Source organism: Astatotilapia calliptera, chromosome 12 (assembly GCF_900246225.1).
Source record: "Astatotilapia calliptera chromosome 12, fAstCal1.2, whole genome shotgun sequence".
NCBI lineage: Eukaryota > Metazoa > Chordata > Actinopteri > Cichliformes > Cichlidae > Astatotilapia > Astatotilapia calliptera.
In genome coordinates this window covers 35,730,545-35,751,777 of record NC_039313.1, presented here as the reverse complement: position 1 = coordinate 35,751,777, position 21,233 = coordinate 35,730,545, and the positions used below count along the sequence as shown (strand labels likewise).

Here is a 21,233-nt window from a genome sequence, read left to right as displayed (position 1 = left end):
AACTGGAACAAACCTGATTCCTTTAAAAAACTGCTTGTGAGACTGAAATGAATCTTCTTCATCCCTGATTGTTTTCTGTTTAAGATCTCAGCTCCAGGAGCACCACTGAAGACTTGTGTCAGTGCCCATCATAGATGTGTCTGTATTATTGACTGCTTTGAAATGTTCACTGAAAGGACCTGAAAGCAAGAACACAAACATACTTGAAACACAAACATTGCTATACAATGAAACACGAAACTGGCAGGAAGATCCCACAAACACGTGACTGAACAAAGTGGATTTTTGGACTCTCTCAGCACAGGAGGTGTAACGTTAACAGAATCATTTAGGTTGCATAATCCTGAACTGAGGATCCCAGCTTCCTCCAAAGAGAAGACATAACTGTGGAGCTGAGGCCCACAAAAGGACCTGTATCACTCAGAGTACATGTTGGGAGCTACTGGAGAAGAAAGGAATGAATATACAAGTGAAGATGTGTGAAGCAGAGCACCCTAAAGGTCTTACACCTCTTGATAAATTTAATTGGAAAAATTTACAAGATGACTTTGAGAATGGTCTCCTGTGAGAGCTGCTGTGATGCAAAAAGACAGGAGGCTGAGCTGGAGGTGGCAGAGGACGGGAGGATTTTTACTGGGAATGATCAGGATGGACAGGATTAGAGAGGACTGCATCACAGGGACAGCTCAGGTTCAGCAGTTTGGAGACAAAGCTGCACGTGTGCAGAGGAGGGATAGAGGATAGACTGGGAAAGGATGTGAAGGCAGAGCTGCCAGGAGGAAAAGAGGAAGACCTCAGAGAAGATTCATGGATGTAGTGAAGAAGAACAGAGTGTTGGTGTGACAGAGGAGGAGAGAGAGGAAGATGACCTGCTGTGGTGAGCTTTAAAGGGAAAGAAAAAGAAGAAGGTCGTACATACAGCATATCAACAGCTGTTTACTTGGCTGAAAAGTGTAAATATAAAAATACTGGCAGCAGCCTCCTTGTAGATACACCAATCGCATCAATTTCAAAGTCCTACATTTCGCCTTGTTCTCCACTTCTCACAGTGTGACCCACACATCTCACTGCTTTATACCTGCCCAAAGACTGCAGGTGGTCTTTTCCCTTTATGTGGTCGGCCTGGCTGTCCATGAAAGAAATACACAATAAGCATGAAGCCAGACTAATGGACAGTGATCAGTCTCTTCAAAACAGACAAGCATCCACCCTACAAACAATTTACATCCTTGCATGTAAATTATTGCACTAACCGTGTGTGTTGGACTTTATTGTGCATGAAGATTCATCACTGCTTCTTTCTTCATGTGTTTTACTAAAGTGACCATAGGTGTAACACGTGGGATAGCCTCCAGCAACCCTGAATTGGATTAGTGTTGGGTTATGCATTTGTAAAATAGTTTAACGTGTGTTGAAATAGTTTGTAATTATGTGTGCATTGGATGTCCAAAGTTACAACGTGTTTCTGGTCTTTTATACAACAAACCCAGTAATCCAGAGTTGCTGAAAAATGACTAAATATCATCATGTTGATAATTCTTCCTGCTGTCAGTATTCTGTGTTCAAAGGTCATGTTATTAAAGACAAAACACAACATGTCTGATAAAAGTGAAAGAAGAGAAAACAGGAAGTGAGGGTGTTGAGTCCATCGGTTAAACCAGTTTACAGTTCATTCATCATGAATATCATTCAGCTCGAGCTTCTTCTCCTCACAGCGGCTCTCTCTCTCTTCTTCTTCTTGTTCTTTATGGGACTCTACACAGAAATGTACCGAGGTACATACTGAAGCTTTCTGTCAGTGAAACAGTCAGATATTATATATTCAGAATTATATGAACAATAAAATGTTGATAACTTGTCACCTTTCAAGTTTTATTCTCTTTAGTTTGGTTTCAGGATTTCATTCATTACAACATTAAAATGTCATTAAAAAGTCTGCGCTTTAATTTTGGCGAGTGAAATTTTGTGATTTTATTTTTATCTTTTGCTCTAATGAGCTCTAAGCTTGCCGGCTGTTGCTGATAGCTTGGCACTTCACTGACTCATCCAAAAATCCAACATGGCAGCAGCCATGCGTTCTAAAACGCCTCTGAGTTCAGAAACCCATTGTTCACGGTGGCTGTGTCCATCCTTTATATACAGTCTATGAACAGTGCCCACAAGGCTCCAAGTTTAAATGTCACTCACAGAGAAACCAACAGATTTGCAGTGTAAAAGTCTTCTTAATGCTTAGTTCGTACAAACACACAAATACCAGTTTATTTACCTGTATTACACTTATAAATGAATTATTATGTGCCTCATCTTCTGAGGTCTGGAATGGCATCTTCATGTAAACAGAAACATTTAGCAAAGGTTTTCTTACAGTGAATCAAATCATACACGTCTGAAAAACAGACAAAAACCACCAAGTTTCCAGTAGAAACAAGTTTCTGCAGCCTGTGAGCCAAAAGACTGACACACCATTTTTAATCTGGCTGTTTCGGTAGGTGTGATATATCAGTAGTAATCCTACAATCGATAATATTTAGATTAATATGTCAACAATATGACTACTAAATGCAGCTGTTTTAATCTTTTCCACTGCCTGTGTTGGAGCTGAGCTCATGATCACACACAGCGTAACTTTGCAAGTAGATCCCAACAAGTACGTCTAAAAAAGGATTTATGGCTCTGATGGTGGGAGAGTCAGAGAGCATACAGTATGTGAGCTTCATGTCTGAGTCACATTCCTACATATCGTGATCATTTTAACAGCATCAGCTGGTCACACTGTAACATAACTGACTCATTAGTCTACGGTTTCTGTAATAAGGGCCTTTGATGGTTGCACACTGATGGATATTCTCTGACCCTCTGGCACATCCTAGTGTAAACTATACTCCATTTGTTTCTGTTTCATAGACCTGACTCTAATAATGAACATTGTTATTTGGGGGTTTATTCCAGTTATATTCCAACACTGTTAAGCCTCAGTTAGCTGTTTTATTTAGACCTGTTTGGGTGTAGTTGTGTTGTTTACTATATGGTATTAGTGTGTGCTAGCAGTAAAATCCTGAAAGCAACAACATCTGCCCACGACGCTTCCCAAAGTGTTTCTTCAGCTGATCACGATCATCCACAATCTATTTTCTCTGCTAAATAGTTTTTGAATATTTTCTGTCCTTTATTTTCATTTCATTACTTTCATTCTGAAAAACATATCCTCAGTTTGCATTTTCTTTGTTTTTATTGTGTAAACACAAACGGAACACAGTATTCAGTCAGTATTTATCAATGCAGAAAAAAGCCAAAACTACATTTTTCTGGATCATTCAACAGAGCAGGTGAAAACCGTACAAACAGGATAATGAGGATTAATGGCAAGAAGGCAGCGGGCCCAGATGGCATCAGCTCGAGGGTCGTCAGGTCCTGCGCGGACCAACTGTGTGGGGTGATGGAGCACCTCTTCAACCTGAGCCTGAGGTTGGGAAGAGTCCCACAGCTCTGGAAAACCTCCTGTGTTGTACCAGTGCCAAAGACTTCACGCCCCAAGGACCTCAACAGCTACAGGCCGGTGGCTCTGACATCCCACCTGATGAAGACCCTGGAGCGGTTGGTCCTGGCTCAGCTTCGGCGCCTAATAAGCTCATCACTGGACCCACTTCAGTTTGCCTACCAGCCTGGCATTGGAGCGGATGATGCCGTCATTCACCTCCTACATCGTTCCCTCGCTCACCTGGAGACCGCTGGAAGCACTGTGAGAATCATGTTCTTTGATTTCTCCAGTGCCTTCAACACTATTCTTCCCTCGGTTCTAAAGGACAAGCTGGAGAACTCTGGAGTGGACCATCACCTCACTACCTGGATCCTGGACTACCTCACCGACCGACCACAGTATGTGAGGACTCAGGGCTGTGTGTCGGACAGGGTCGTCTGCAGTACGGGGGCCCCACAGGGAACGGTTCTGGCTCCGTTCCTCTTCACCATCTACACTGCAGACTTCTCCCACAATTCCACCCAGTGCTTCCTGCAGAAGTTCTCTGATGACTCTGCAATAGTCGGCCTCATCACTGATGGGGACGACAAGGAGTACAGAGGTCTGACCCAAGACTTTGTGGACTGGTGCCAGCTGAACTACCTCCAGATCAACGCCAGTAAAACCAAGGAACTGGTGGTAGACTTCCGCAGGCACAAGCATTCTCCACTGCAACCACTGAACATCCAAGGTATGGACATTGAGGCTGTGGACAGCTACAGGTACCTTGGTGTTCATCTGAACAATAGACTGGACTGGACTCATAACTCAGACGCCCTCTACAGGAAAGGGCAGAGCAGGCTGTACCTGCTGCGGAGACTCAGGTCATTTGGAGTGGAGGGCCCACTCCTGAAGACCTTCTATGACTCTGTTGTGGCTTCTGCTATCTTTTATGGCGTGGTCTGCTGGGGCGGCAGCATCTCTGCTGGGGACAGGAAGAGACTGAACAGGGTGATCCGAAGGGCCAGCTCTGTTCTAGGAAGCCCTCTGGACCCAGTGGAGGTGGTGAGTGACAGGAGAACGGCGGCTAAGCTGTCATCCCTGTTGGACAACGTCTCCCACCCCATGCAGCAGACTGTGACAGCACTGAGCAGCTCCTTCAGTGGGAGACTGCGGCACCCACGGTGTGGGACGGAGAGATTTCGCAGGTCTTTCCTCCCCACTGCTGTCAGACTCCACAACAAAGACTTTAACTGAACAAACACACACATCCATACATGTGCAATAACACTAAGTGCAATAATCTTTTCTGGCATCGTTGTATTTTTACTCAGTTGTATATAGCATTCGTATTCTATTTTTATCTTATTGTATATTTATTTTATTTTATTCTACTGTATATAGTATATTATTTTATTCTATTCTGTACAGCTGTGTACTGTATTTATTCTTATTGTATTCTAATTTTTGCCTCATAACTTTTGCACTGTCCACTTCCTGCTGTGACAAAACAAATTTCCCACGTGTGGGACTAATAAAGGTTATCTTATCTTATCTTATAATAAAATGTAATTAATGTTAAATCTCCATGCGAATCATAACTTCAAATCCTCTTGAATTCTAAAATATCAAAAGAATTCATATAAAACAAGCATTAATAAAAATGATACAACATAAAAATTTACAGTTTGGTGAAAAGGAAAAACACCCTAACCAGGGGAGAAGTGTCACAGTCTGGCGAGGGCAGACTGTATGAATTGAAAAAAGGACCCAAAACTAGTGATGTGTCCTGTGTGTCGAAGCTTCGAATCGTGCGTCGGGTAATCGCGGGGGCGTTTTTCTGAAGCGCGTATCGAGGCTTGCTTTGATTACGTAGGCAGTGACGTTCGAGGCCTCGCGGGCAGTCCGTACCACGTGACTGATTCAGGGACTGGTTCACCGGTTCGCGCCAGATTCGAAATAACATGGGCAGGAAAACAGCTGATTCCCCATCACACCGTGTTGTGGAATTGGATTACGTACGTGCTACATAGTTACTTGTGCATTTCTTCTTCGATGGAACCAGCAAGGAAGAGATGTTTTTGTTTTTTTTTTAAATTTTGTCTCTCCTAATAAAGTATGCACACAGTAATAAATATCACAAATGATAAACACCAAAATATAAATAAACAACACTACACATCCTATAATCTGATTTCTGTCTTTTAGTTTATTAAAAAGTGAAGCACCAAACACTATTGTGTCATTATCCAGATGTACATAAGGTTTACACATCATTATAATCAAAGAGCCCGCTTCACTTGAATTGTCCACTTGATGGCGCAGTAGAGCAAATGAATCATCACAATGCTTCGAACCATGAGTCGACCAATTGGATGGAAAGCTTCAGTTCATCATGAGGCTTCATCTCACCATCACTACCCAAAACGCAGACTCCAAGGAACAGGGAACAAAACTTGAAATGTTAACAAAAGGCGAGCCGTTTAATATGGCTGGTAGAAACGGTACAAACAAAGGGCAAGGCAAACTGAAGCAAAATGAACACAAACATAAACTGGGAAATCTAAACAAACAATAAGACAAACCTAGACAAGCAACTTAGAAGCATGGCATAGACAACAGACGACCTGACAATCACACACTGAAAACAGAGGACTTAAATACACAGGAGGTGATTAGGGGAAGTGGGAACACATGGAGGAACAGCTGACTGACATGAGCCTAATGACAGGACAAGGGAAGTGAAACTAAATACAATGAACAAAGAACACACGACTCCTTCAAAATAAAACAGGAAACATGAGACAGACATGATAATACAAACTTGATAACATAAGACACGCAGCATGAAACATAAAGGGTGAGGGGAAACTTAAATACAGGGGAAGAAAACACAAGGAGTCTAATAACCAAATGAACTTAGATAACCTAATGAACAAAATAAACTTAAAACGCTGGGTCAGAAGACCCAGGATCATGACAAGAAGACTATTAACTGATGTTCAGTACATCTGTAAAATGACAATCAGAAACTATTCCACAACTCAAAAGTATAAAAGAATACTGTCAATGGAAAATTGTACTTAGTAGTCAGTATAATCTTTTAATGATATAAGTTTGCATATGGTAGAATACTGCATGTAATCACTTGTGTGTAGAAGTATATAGTTGGTGGCACATTGAAAGAATGTCTCATGGAGGTCTGTAACATTCTAGGGTGTTCTGGCTTCACCCCACATCCTGGGAGCATGGGAGAGGGCGTAGCTTGTCTTATTGTTTTACGGTAGAATTAAGGTAGCTATATCTGTCTTAGTTAGTCCAGTTTAGTTTAGTTTTAGTCCACTTGAAGCTGGTTCCAGAAGTGCTTCAGTCCCCACAGACTCCCAAAATGTCCCCAATAATGTGTTATAGTGATACTTGGCATCATTAAAGGACATGAATGTCTCTCTTGATGTCTGCAGTTTTGCTCATGAGACAAAGCAGGACTGTTTCTCGTCTGTAGTCAGAAGTTTTTCTTTCAGCGCATTAATTTCTGTTTCGTGTTTTTTCTGCATTTCTTCCAGTTCCTTCCTGGTACTGTCGTCATCTTGGGTCCCGAGTTTCTGTTTTAGTTCATTAATTTCTTTTTCCTGTTTCTTCTGCAGCTCATCAAGTTGTTCTTTCTCATTTTTTTCATTTTCTTTCAGAAGCTTTTGTTTGAAATTTTCCAGCTTTTGCTCGTGTTCTTCTTTTAGTTTACCCAATTTTTCCTTTTTATTTTGTTGCTGCTTTGTTAAAAGAGTTTGCTTCAAATCACAAATTTCTTTTTCATGTTGGATGGACAGCTTTCTCCTTTCTGTCTCCCAGTCGTCTTTGTTTTGGGTCAAAAGCTGTTTCCTGAATCCTTTCATTTTTTCTTTTTGTTTCTTCTTTAGTTTACCAATTTCTTCCTTCTCTTCTTCCTTTTTCTCATTTGAAAGATCCTTTTTAAGCTTCTCTTCCTCTTTTCTGTGTGATTCCTGCATACTTGTAATTTTTTTCTTGTTTTCCTGCTTTTGACTCAGGAGCATCAGGACTAAATCAGCCATTTCTGATTTATGTTTACCCTGCAGAACATCTATTTCCTGCTTCAGACTTTCTTTGTAGTCTGACAGATCCTTTAATCTTTCATATTCCTCCATTTTTCCCAGCAGGTCTTTCTGATGTTGCTCCTTTAGATCCGTCACCTCCTCCATGAGTTTTTCTATCACAGCTTCATTTTTTTCTCTGAATTCGTTGAACTCTTCAGCTGTTTGTCTGGCCTCTTCTTTAAACTTCTCCATGTCTTCCTGCATGCTTTCAATTTCTTTCTTATAGTTTTCCTCCAACTCTTTTAGTTTCTCTTCTTGTTCTATTTTGATTTCATCCTCTTTTTCTTTTTCACGTTTATATTTTTCTTTTACTTGGTTGTATTCTTCTTGGAGCTTCCTGAGTTTCTGCTCTTTCTGTTCATCATCTTGGTTTTGTTTTTCCTTCAGTTGATCCTGCTCTCTTATATTTTCTTTGTACTGTTCAAGCTCCCTGTTAATCATTTCCTTTGATTCTGACTCTGATCGTAGTTTTTTCTCCAGTTCTTGAATTTTTTGTTCCCATCCTTGTCTTTTAAGTTCTTCTGTTTCTCTCTCTTTCTTTCTAGTTTCTTGTTCTTTCTTTCTCTCTTCAGACTGAAAGTCAATGCTTTCCTGTAACTGTCTGAGTTGCTCATCTCTCTGTTCATTTTCTTTTCTTTGCTCTTCCATTTGTCTTTTCATTGATTTCATTTCTTCCTGGTGTTTTCTTTCGAGTTCCTCCCTCTGTCTCTTCATCTCTTCTTCCTTCTCTTTCAGCAGCTTCTCCATTTGTTTCTTTATTGCTGCTTCAGCTTCTTGCAGCATCTCATTGGTGAAGCAGTTTCCTCCATTTTTGTTAAGCATGGTGTCAATCTTTTTTATCAGCTCACTGACTTGTGTGCAGCTTTGTTTCTCACGGTTATTGAACACATGGTATCTCAATTCACAGTCAGCGATCAGACTTTTAAAGGAATCATCACATGCATGTTTAATGTAATCTTCAATAGACTGTTCATGATGTTCGAGTGTATCTCCTCCTGTGAAAAGAATGATGGTGAACATCTCTGAATTTTTCCCAAAGACTTTCTTGATCAGCTTCAGAGTCTCCTTCTCCTCTGCTGTGAGTCGGCCAATCTGCAACACCAACAGGAAGACATGTGGTCCTGGAGCCAGAAGACTGATGCACTTAGTCATCTCCTCACAGACCTCTTCATGTGACAAAGTCGAGTCAAAGAGTCCAGGAGTGTCGAGCACGACAACAGGACGCCCGTCCACATCACCCTCTGCTTTCTGACACTGTTTGGTGATTGATGTCTGGCTTGCGCCAGCTGTGAACTCTTTTCTTCCTAGGATGGTGTTTCCTGAGGAGCTCTTTCCACTGCCAGTCTTTCCGATCAGCACAATCCTGAGACGGTCTGAGCTCTGCTTCTCTTCATCCACTGTAAGTTAAGAGTACATAGTTATTGAAAGGTAATCCTAACTAACTGAAATAATCTTTCAGTACCTTCTAATTTTGAGTTAGATGTACAAAAACATTTAATACCAGGACATCAAATACTGCCACTGACTGAACATTATTGTTCTCCGTTACAAAAAACCCCAACTAAAAGACAAAAACTGTGATACATGACTTAGTGATGAATGAGAACAAAGTCAAAACAGTCAGCCAAGCGTACACTGTATCCCTTAGGAACAAGTTTTGTTTTTCTCAATCGCTTATTCTTTTAGCTCACAGGTCATGTTTGGTATTAAAGACCATGTTAAATAATTTCAAAAGGTTGTTGTTTAGATTACCATTCATCCCTTCACACAATTACAATAAAAAAATGAAAACTGCAAGCAGCGTTATGAGCACCCCGGCGTGTCGAGCCACGCCCAACACCTAAAACCAGCACGTCTGATCTGATGTCACATTGATGGAATTCATGCATTTAACCACCAGCTAACATTTCATCTCATTCAACCATGATTATAGTTGTCCCACTAGGTGGCGCTCTAACCATTACTGACAAATGGCATAACAAACATTTCCGAGGTCGAGTCTCATCACACCTGCGACCTTTGGGAGAGATTGGACATTGTGTTTTTGAGTGACAGCAGATTACTGTTTTTTGGCGAGTGATTGAAACCCCAAGTACCGCCATGACCACCCCGTTTTCCTGAACGTAAAAAGCTTCGCAATTTAACATCACAAAGGTCTTTAGATTCCACAAACTGCAGATCGGTCCAATCTGATGAAATCCCTTGGAGGAGTTCGTCAAAGTACGAGGCCTGAAAGGAGGGGAAAATGTCGCCAAAATTACACATTAATTTTAAAATGGCTGACTTCCTGTTGGATTTGGGATATTGCTCCAAGAGACTTTTTTGTACATCTTGATATCTTCCATAAGCTTACGAGGTTTCAGACTCATAGATAAAACACGCGCTGTGGAGCCATTTTGCGCTATTCAAGGAAAGTGATCACATAACAACAAAGCCTTCATCACATTGGAGGTGTGTGCCAAATTTCAAGACTTTTTAAACTTTCCAAGCCCCTCAAAAGCCACTTCATTTTTCATGGTGAACCGCGTTACCACCAGGGTGCGCCGTTCAGTTTAAAGTCACAATTTTCTCACTGAAGCATCAAGAGGGACTCATGGTGATATTCACCGCTTTTGAGGTGGCCACGATGAACCTGTGAAAATCAGTACAACAAAGTGAAAGCCATGACATTTCCTGTTGCCACTAGGTGGCGCTGTGCGTATTCCTGACAATGGGCACATCAATCTGTTCAGGGCGGGTCTGACATCATGCCTGTAAAGTCTGGTACTGATCAGACTGGATTTCATTGAGTTATACTAATTTGTTTCTTCATGGCGTGACATCAAAGTTCGCCATGCTGCTGGGGTCACACCCTTTCGCGAAAACTCACAGTTTTCACTGTAACACAAGACCAACTCCTTAAGGCTTTCCTGGAGAAATTTGAGGCTGCAGATGTCACCCATCACAATACTGTACCCCAAAGTGTAAAACATGACATTTCCTGTTCCCACTAAGTGGCGCTGTCCCCGATAACAAATATGGCAGTTGAAATATGTTCAGGGCTGGAGCCTTATCATATGTGTTCACTTTGGTCCAGATCGGACAATGTATGATAGAATGAGAGGCAACAAGATTTTCATGGCGAGTCATCAAAATTCGCCATGGCGTCACCCCCTCACCGTATCACGAAAACTCAAAAGCTCCGCAATTTAACATGGTCCAGGTGTGTAGTTGACACTGACCAAAGATGAAGCTTATACGACCAAATCCCAAGGAGGAGTTCGAAAAAGTTCGAGGCATGGAAACGGCAAAATTAGAGCCAAAATGTCACCTTCACGTCCAAATTGCGGACTTCCTGTTGGGTTTGCGTCAATGGGCCAACAGACTTTTTTTGTTTGTTTGTCTCGGCATGGTACACATGTGTGCCAGATTTCATACATGTAGCTCAAACGATGTGTTTGTAGGGCTGCATTTAACAACACATAGGTGGCGCTCTAGAGCCATTTCCTAGTGCTCATATGTAAAACCATTAAAATACAAAATTTTTCACCAGACCTGGCATGTGTGCAAAATTTCATGAGTTTTTGAGCATGTTAAAGCCCTCAAAAAGGCCCTTGTTTTGCCTGAATAATAATAATAAGAAGAAACGGAGCAGATACAATAGGGCCTTTGCACTGTCAGTGCCCGGGCCCTAAAAATTAATAAAAAATGTAAAACTATGCTTACCAGTTACATTAAATGTGACAACAAATTGTCCTACACAAGTATCAATACGTAAGGAATTGGGAAACACACCGATTGCAATTATAATGGTGGGTTTTAATGTAAGGACCTGGTGATATAGAGCTTTGCTGATTCCGATCAGCTGACGGTCCCTGGCCAGTCTATCAGTGTATGTCTAAGACAGACCTCTCTCACTATTGTCATAACCTCTCTAAACAATAACCGCTATGTAATTTTGACAATATATTTCTTCTGTCATCAGCCTCAAGGGGGAGACGTCAAATCAAATGAGAATTAGCCCCCACAAAAAATAAAAGCCAAAATCCACCACAAGATTAGGAAAATGTTTACAACAACTTCAGTGCCAAGATCTCATAAATACACCTTTATGCTTCCGAAGAATTCAGAGGACAAGTAGCAAAGAGGAAAAACATCAGCATTGATGTCAGACTGTTGCTGCTCATCAATCTGTGAAGTGTTATTAGGCCCTTTCCGAATAATGTGATCTACCTCTTATTCAAGACTGTTTTCAAGAACAAAGTAGTATGAATGAGATTTTCAAAGATGCATCTAAACTAGAGATGGACCGATACCGATACGCAATATCGGATTGGTCCATCTCTAATCTAAACAAACCAAAAATTTATGGAACAATCTAGTGTGGACAGATGTGGCCAAAGCAGAGATGTATGGACATAATGCACAAAAATCCTTTTGGAGAAAACCAAACCAAGCATATCAGCACAAACACCTTATACAAAATGTGAGATCTGTCTGAGAGCTAAAACTTGGACCAAACTGAGTCATCAACAGGACGATGATTCCAAGCACAGCCAGACATCTACCACAGAATGGCTGAAAAAGAAAATGAAATGAAAGTGTTGCAATAGTCCTGCCAAAGTCCAGACCTCAGCCTGGAGTTTGCAATAAGGCCAAAATTCTCTGGCCTGATGAAACAAACATTGAACTATTTGGCCTGCAGGTATCGAGAACAGTGCGATTCAAAGGGACAGGAGATGCCCTGGCTCACCTCTCATTACATCTGAGAGAGGGTATAAAAGGCCTTAACATCCAGTCTTTCATGTTTAAAATTATAATGCTAAATGTAGTTTGTATGTACTTTTGTAAATATCAAAAAATATTTATTCTTAATCAAAAATACAACCAAGTATAAGTCTAATTAATATGATGAATGAGAACTGGAGGTTGAGTAAGAATAATGTCTGTTCTAATGTCTGGATTTTATGTGTGTAGACAGGATCTTCAACCTTGGCATATTTATAAGTTTTATAAAACCCATGAAAATATATATTAAAAAAATACTTACAAAGGCCTATGTCATGTAGATTCAAGTTTTTCAGTTCTGCCTGGAGCGTGGTGATTTTATCCACATAGACACGTGTAAACATGGTGAGTGTATAGCTTGATTCATCGTTGCCAGCTGTCATCTTTTCCACTGTTTCCAGCAGCTTTGATATCTGCCCTTTGTCTTTGACATTGAGAACAACAGATCTTCCTCCACAGCTCTCACAGAGCTCCTGGATGTCCTGGTTTTTCTTTACAAAGTTAAGAACAGCTGGATCTGTAGGATCTGAGTCCACAGTGAACAGAATCACGGTGAAGTCATTGACTCGAGAGCTGAATGTGTCCTGGATGGTCTCTAACTCTCCCTTGTCTTCATCAGTGAGGGGAGCCACAGGTAGGACCAGGATGAAGGCATGGACACCCTCAGGATCACAGAGGGAGATACACCTGAGTGATTCCTCCATCACTGCCTCCTGAGGTTTTCCATACAAGGCAGGCAGCTCCACCAGGGAAACCCAACGTCCACACACCTCTCCCTGATGTTTAACACACTCTGATGAGTTGGAGGCTGAATGAAGCTCAGTCTGACCTAAAATGGCCTTGGCTGCTGACGTCTTCCCTGCTGCTCTCCTCCCACACAGAACCAGGTTTAAAGAAGGCTTGTTGTGCCCAGGAATGATTTTCTCAATCTCAACCATTAGCGTTTTACGTGTAGCGTCATTTATTCCACACATTCTGTCCCCACATTCCTTAACAAGCTTATTTACACTGTTACTGATCTTCTTTTCTGTCAGGATGACCATCGAGTATTTAAAGGCATCATGACCAAACAAGCTCAGGATGAAGTTCAGTCTTTCTCTCTTCTTCTCATTGAAATCAGAATCCACTAGCAGCAGAAGAACATTTGGTCCAGGTGAGCAAAGTCTGATGCACCTCTCCACCTGTGTTCTTACTACATCTTCAGTTTGACTGAGCATGTCTGGAGTTTTCACGACTGTTACAGAGTTTCCTCTCCACTCCCCACAGGAGGCCACACATTGTTTTGTTGTTTGGAATCTTTTCAAATAAGAATCTTGAGTTTTTAGAATCAAATTAAACAGTTTTCCCTTTTTGTCCTCATTTCTCCCCAAAAGTACAATCCTGAAGGAAGATGCTGAAATGAAAAAGAGAAAAAACAAAGTCACAGTTCAGAGTTGGTTTTCACTTGCTAAAATTCCAACTATGACAATGCTGGTAGTTTGACATAAATCAAGAGTCCTTTCTAAAGGCTATGTATCTCAAACAGAACGCAAAGCATTTGATTAGTTAAGTGAATTTTTTTCTTTGTGAGAGATGGTCTGATTAGACCACTATCGTTTGTGGAAACAACATTAATATGACAATGCCAGCGTTTTAGCTCATTTCCATGTTTTTGTAAAATACAGTGGAACTGGCCTCAAGGTTCAAATGAACTATAACGTGACTAACAACTGACTGCCAGCTAAATGGATGTTTTCTGGGGCAGCATTTTAGAGTGGCTGTAATAAAACTTTGCTTTTTCTATATTGAACCTCACTGAGCAGCTATAGTGTGATTATTAAATCACATTTTATTATGACTTACACCATTTGTTGTTGTAACAAAAAACTGCCAGCCTGTAAGGAAGACATTCTTAGGTTTACTGAAGTCATTTATACTGGCTGTTCGAATGGTGAAGAAAGAAAATGCTAACCACCACTAATGACAACCAATCAGCTGCCTCTCAGATGCATGGTGGGAGTTGGTAAAATATTTGTAATGCATGATTGTTATACAACAAAAGCAATTTGTGAAGAATACTACTAAATGAAAAAAGTACCTTTTACAGGATCCTGGTTGACAGTGACCGTTTCTCCTTGTGTCAGGCTTGGTCGGTAACTGGGCAAACCAGATGTAGTGGCTGTGGAAACATTACAGCTCACGTGATCTCCATCACTCTGCTGTACAATTTTTCCCATGGCTTTTACCAGTTCACGTTGTTCAAGGTTCTGCCGAAACAAGCTGTCTTTACATTTCTTGATCATATCTGTTACCGGTGGATGCTGCAGATAGTTTTCAGTGGAACCAGAGCTCTGACCACCAGGCGATGATATCACTATCAATGAGTGATCAAAGGATAGATCGCTGAAGTTTTCCAGGACTGATTGTAGCTTCTTCTGGTTTTCCCCAGTGAAGGTTTCAGGCTGTATAACCAACAAGAAGACGTGAGGTCCCGGTTCAGAGAGACTCTTACATTTGTCTATAATCTCTGTCAGTTGGTCATCAGACATGTTCGGATCCAGCAGATCAGGAGCATTGATGAGAGCTATGGTTTTGTCTTCCACAGGTCCACTGACTCTCAGACAGGTATTCCATTCTTTCTCAGCATTGAACACGGTCTCTCCGATGAGAACATTTCCCACTGAACTCCTCTCAGACCAGCTGTTGCCCAGCAAAACAACCCTCAGCTCAGACACTGAGAAGAAAATTCAGATATGTAAAGAATCACATTATTATTAAAAATATTCAAAAACCTATCAAACTATATCCACATTATATGTCCATTATGGTGTCATACAAATCTGATCTCGCAGTTTGTTGCAACATTTGTTTATGTTTTTTTTAATTGATTTTTCATTTAAGAAAATCTGATAAAAAATGATCAATGCATAAAAATGCTTCATACAAGACAATGTAAACCCTGATACCTGAACAATGACTGGAATGACTGTAAATACTTTGAGTAGTTGTTGGTGATCCAGAAAACAAACAAAATAAAGGACATGTTATTGTCATTCTGTGCATTTGGGATTTAATTTGTAAAGAGATTAAAACAGGTACACCCTGATCAGAAATCCTGCAGATGGTACGCAAAGTTGATAAGTTATGTTTCTTCATTAATCTGAGTTAATAAAGAAACTCTATTGTGCAGTCGGCAGTGACAATAAAAAAACATTTATAATGAATTTTTACAACTAAAGAAGAACAATCAAATGAACACTGTACATGCAAACCTAATTAAGCACAGTAGTACTCTGATCTTGTTTACTTTGACTTACTATCAGGTGGCAGAACTCCATAGCTGCTGCTGCGCTTCAGAGGTTGACCTGTAAGTATACATAAATGTCACTCTTATGCATTCTTTGGGAGGTCAACTTCCTTTCCCATATGGCACTGGAATATTTTTAAAACAACTTAAGGTTCATACACCTTTTTCAGGGTCAAATTCAAGCACTTTTTAAATACTTTCAAGGTCCATTTTCAAGCTTTTCCAGCACAATACCAAAAAAAAATATGCATGTTTCACTTTGCATCACCTCAGTAAGACAATGTGAAAATGTTAAAACATAGAAAAACACACCACACAAAAATACTGCAAAAGGAAAAGGTTGCCTTATGTGCATATAGTGTTTAAACTCAAAAAGCACATTTCACTTAAACATTAAGATGAGCAAATGAGAAAAAAAATCAACTTGTTAGAGATATTCATCTCCTCTTGAAAAAATACAAAAAATACAACACCACTTCTCATCAGATATTGATGCTTCTTTCCTATTTGACACAAAAAATAGGAAACTGATTTTTGTTTCTTTAAAGTTAATTCTCAATAAAAGTAACTGTAAGATGTTTACTTGCTGTCCAGTAGTGGTTTTTGATAGGGGCGTTGCCCGGGGTGGGGGGCGGCAACACGGGCATCAGCAAAAAAAAAAATAAAAAAATGCTCGTACCCATGCTGCCACGACATCAGCCAGCGCATATTAGGAATGTTACAGGCACCGATCGGTTTTCTATCGCCCATTTGCTGGGAGTAAGGGCGGCCTCCGTTTGCGAGGTGCGCCTGCTGCTAGTTGCACAGGGAGGAGAGGGCGGGAATTCTCTGGTCGGCTGGAGCTCGCAAAATAAAACAAAATAAAAACAAACCAACAAACACGAAAACAGCAGACATTATAATACAGACTTTTAATCTGCACCGATGTTTTTTCGAAATTCTATAAGCGAAAAGTGAGCGCGAGAGCCCTCAGTGTGCGTGCTCGCTGCTGAAGTCAAAGTAAACTTTATTGTCATCTCTGCTACATACAGTCCAGTATATATAGAGACGAGACGACGAGTTACAGCAGTGCAAGTAAACAAACAATAAATATAAGAAGAGTAAGAAAATAAATCTACACTTTAGGACTCGGGGTAAAGGATCAATAACAATTTATAATTTACAGTGTGATGATTTAAAGTCTCACACACAAGCTGTCGAAAGGGGGCCGGCTGCTTCCAAGTGGAGCACATTTCATTCATAATGTTGTAAATACAAGCCCATTATCTACTCATGATTGGAATCCTGGGTTGTGCGAAATCCCAGAAATAAACCTTAGACAAAGTGAATCTGTGAACTAAGGTGTAGGTCTGTTAGATCATGTTGTGGTGATCCTCGTTGGGGGATTTGTGTTCATACTGGAGTGCAAAATTAAAACCAATGGAAGATGGACAAGAAAAGTTCAAAGTCATCAGGGCGCCAAACAGGCTAGGACTGCCACTGTTGCTGTCTATATTATTGTTGAAGTCCTAAATTATGACCTTTAAAATGTTTGTGCTAATAACATCAGTGCAGTAAGACAGACATGGAGAACAGACTTTAAGAATGCACAAGCATCTACCTAATATCTATTTATTTAATGTATCATGTGATATTATTGTGTACAATTATAATTTATTGTTCATCTCTGTTAAATAAACAGGCAGCCTTAAAGTATGAAATATTCATATATGAAATTTGTCTATTAGAGTCTCAGGGGCTGATAGAGCCCCACAGGCCTCAATGTGAGCTTGAAGCCATTATAATGTTTAAGTTGTTTAATGTGCAGGTGCTCACGATAAACAGTTTTGAATGAAAGTCAGGGAACTTTGGTAGCACAAAAAAGGGACTATTCTTTGTGCCCATATGGATCGGTCCGTTACGTTACCATCATTTCCTCCCTAAGGTGTCATAAAAGCACCAAGTTAATGAAAAAGCTGCAGCAATGCACATAAATATAAACAGTATTCTATTTACTTACTACTGACAACTTCACTTTTACCCTTTAATCAGAAAACCTTAAGTTGGCTAGTTATGTATCGGGCTAATGTTTATAACTTTCACTTGAGGGAAATAACTCACATTATCATGCCATAACTAACTGCTGTACTAGCGCTGCCATGCAGTGGTGCAAGGCAGCCCAGGAGGAGAAATTTTGCTTTCAGACTTTGCGACTCATTTTATTTTTCTATCTGATGTGCTGCAATCAGATAGTTATTTGTGGTGAATGAAATACAGTTACAACTTCAAGCAGTTTGAAGAACCACATCTAAAATTCAAGCACTTTTCAAACCTTGAAAAGACAATATTAAAATCCAAGCATTTTCAAGGAGTTTAAGCACCCGTACGAATTCTGTTAATTCATGTATGTAAAATGTTTAAAACCCCCCCGAAACATTTATATTAGCTCTGAATGAATAAAATGTAAAAGTTAAAAATCTTTATCAATTAACACCATGCAATTTCCTGAGAATAAAATCACACCAAAATTAAGTTATAAACTGAAATCACAAGCTAATCAAACCCTTTTTTATAAGGTGATATATATTTATAAGGCTTGCAGATGTGCCGAGAATTTCAATCTGGTACCTAGTCGCTGTCACTCTACTGCTGGCTTGCAAAATTCAACATTTTGGATCAAATTATCATCAGTATGTGCAGAGGAGGTCAGGAAACAAGTTCAGCAGGGAGTCTTCAGCCATTTGTAAAACACAGTGGAGGCTCTATTATGATTTGAGGCTGTATTTCATCCAGTGGTGTTGGGGATCTTGTCAGAATTTATTGAAATTATAAATATACCATCAGATTTTGATCTATCATGCGATATCATCTGGAAAACTGACAATTAATGGCTTCATTTTTCAGCGTTACTGAAGCAGTGTGGGATCATCTTGACAGAAAACAGAACAAAAGAAAGAAAAATCCAAAGAAGAGCTTTGAATGTCTGTCAGGAAGCCTGGAGAAATATTCCTGAAGATTACTTAAAGACATTACAGAAAGCTGCTTCAGAAGTTTCAGGCTCATTAGATTTATACAAACTTGCTTTCTGCCTTACATACTTAAATAAAAATCTATAATTGCACAATTGAAAAATTGCTGCACTTATTTCCAATTTTCTTAGCAAAATATAAAGAAACTAGTAGATGCTTAAGACTTTTGTACAGCAGTATATTTTTATGTGACCTACAGGAACGCTGGATGAAATTAAGTTTTACTCAAATCCAGCACCTTTATATTTTTGCAAAAATCTATCAATATCCACTGCAATGGACACATGTGATTAATGATACTGCCAGGTTCTTGATACCAGCTGATTATTCCTCCTACTGCCAGCTTAGTCGCATTTGTTGGAGTGTGGTGCAGTAGGCTCAGGTGAATTGCGAATTCCACCCTGTATGTGTTTTTTTCTTCTAGCACTTTGAGCCATAACCAAACAGCTAAATGTACACTGTCACCACCAGCTGGCTGGAGTAAGCATGGAAATGTTATCTCATTTAATCTTAGGTATAACTTAGGTATAAAGTTGAAGAATTGGTTACAGCTGCATAATTCAGTGGAAGTGTTCATGCATGAGGAAATGTGCTATAATGGATGCAGAACTGCACTTACCAGCTTCATAAGTTGCCGAAATGGACTCTGCTGAAAACATCATTGAGTGGTTCAGCTGGTGGGAAGAAAAAAACTATTTAGCGCTTTAAAAGCCATAGTTGAATATAATGAATGAGTGTTAAAGCTCCGCAAGTAAACACTTACTTCTCTGGGTGTTCCCGAGGTCTCAGATCTGAAGGATTTCTAAAAAAGCGTTGTCATCTTTACACCAACTTTACAGCACAAGAAGAAGAACAGCAGATATACGTTTTAGATGTGAGTTAGAGTTAATAAACTAAATGAAAAATGTTCCATTCAGTTTTATTTATACAGTGCCTTATCACAGCAGCGGCCTCAAGGCACTATACTGTAACATAAAGGCCTTCATTAATATAGAGAAAAACCCAGTGATCATATGACTCACTATGAGCAAGCAGTAGGTGGCAGTGGGAATGAAAAACTCAGGAGGTTGGGGGGGTCTTAGAGAACTTTGTCAGAAGATAGTTTAAAACTGGCTGTGGGACAGATGTTAATTTTACCTTTCTGAAACAAAGTATTAGCCTGCATCGAGCAAGGAGAAGCTGAAATGACTAAAACTAGGCTAAGAACTGTCTAACACATTAATAAAACCTGCAGAGGAATCAGTTGATCAAGTCTAGGTTTATTAACGTTATGCCCCCAAAAATGAGGTCAAATGAATATACTCTCCCTCATTATTACAAGATATTAAGGAACAGTTAATGTAACTCTGGATGAAAATGAATGTTGTGACGTTGTATTAACTCATCTATTTGATCCCATGATGAATGTATGCCATCAAAGCTAAAAGCAGTCCAAAGAAATAAAGTCTGTGACTAGTTTTGTTTTTTATAGGTTTTTTTTTTTGCTTATGCAAAAATACATATGCTTAATATACATGTACGTTTTTACAAAATAAAAATAAAAAACTGTTACAGACAAACCTCAACACTACCAAAGTCTGTGTAGATTAAATGAGAAAACATTACCATGCTTATATGTGGGGGAAATGTAACTATAATTATTACAACATATTTCAATGTGTCTCACAGTTATGAGACAGGCGAGTCTGTTATGCTGAATATAAAGAAATAGTTAGAAATAGTTATTAAACAGTCAGATATAATCCCAAAGAGTTGCAGACATCAAAATATTATCATAGCCATGATTCTTTGTAGGCCATCTCAGTAAAAGAATATGACATGTCAAAAAAACCCAAACATTTTAAATGATCTGTCAAACTACAACTTATGCATTGTTTCCTGCAGCAAAAACTAACAAACAAAACAAAACAAAAACTTTGCTAAAAAAGGAGTTTGGAAATAAAAGGAAGGAAATAAGTTATTTAATGAATGTGTGTATAACGGTGAGAAACGTAAATAACATTTTACAATCGTACGTTCTTAGTGCATTCGATTATAAAAGCGAAAGTGAAAGCACTTTAGTATCGACTCGAATCAGACTGAGATTTTTGTCCATTTTAACTGTCTGAAAATGTAAAACTATCTTTTCACATGTTTCTTTAGTTTGCGGATAGTTTATTTATTTCCGCACGACTACATACCCTAACCAGGTTAAAGCTGTTTTCACCTGAGCAGTGTCAGCGTGTCTTTCCTGTAATTTTATAGAAGAAGTAAAATAAATCGATTAATTAAAGAAAAAAAACGCAACCTGCTCATTTCCACGCTCTGTTTCAAGCTGCAGTTCGGGCGCGTGTATCCAAAAAAACAACACACTGCTCCAGAAGTGTCTCGATGCTTGGTTCGGCTGGATAGAGTCACGTGATCAATGATGCCAGAAGGCATAACGGGACACAAACCTACAAAATACAACAGGAAACTCACAGACTGTTCTACAACACAAACTCGGGAACACAAACAGAGCAGAGGGAAGACACAGGTAGGGATCACAAGACACGAGAACCCAACCTAAAGAATTAATACAAAATCAGAATGAACAAGAAAATAATAACAATATACTCAAAGCGCTG

The 21,233-nt window shown here is 39.6% G+C and overlaps 1 protein-coding gene across 1 annotated transcript; it reads right to left on the bottom strand.

Annotated features, from left to right (window-relative positions):
• Nucleotides 1-1,669: 1,669 nt before the first annotated feature.
• On the bottom strand, nucleotides 1,670-20,992 carry LOC113033373 (kinesin-related protein 4-like). The gene is made up of 8 exons (XM_026187112.1): nucleotides 20,915-20,992; nucleotides 19,391-19,458; nucleotides 19,247-19,301; nucleotides 15,630-15,677; nucleotides 14,411-15,046; nucleotides 12,596-13,726; nucleotides 7,377-8,963; nucleotides 1,670-1,755 (listed from the first exon to the last, which is right to left on the bottom strand). Exons 3-8 carry the CDS (start codon nucleotides 19,287-19,289, stop codon nucleotides 1,670-1,672), a joined length of 3,531 nt encoding a protein of 1,176 aa, XP_026042897.1. The 5' UTR covers nucleotides 19,290-19,301; nucleotides 19,391-19,458; nucleotides 20,915-20,992.
• Between the last annotated feature and the right edge of the window lie 241 nt (nucleotides 20,993-21,233).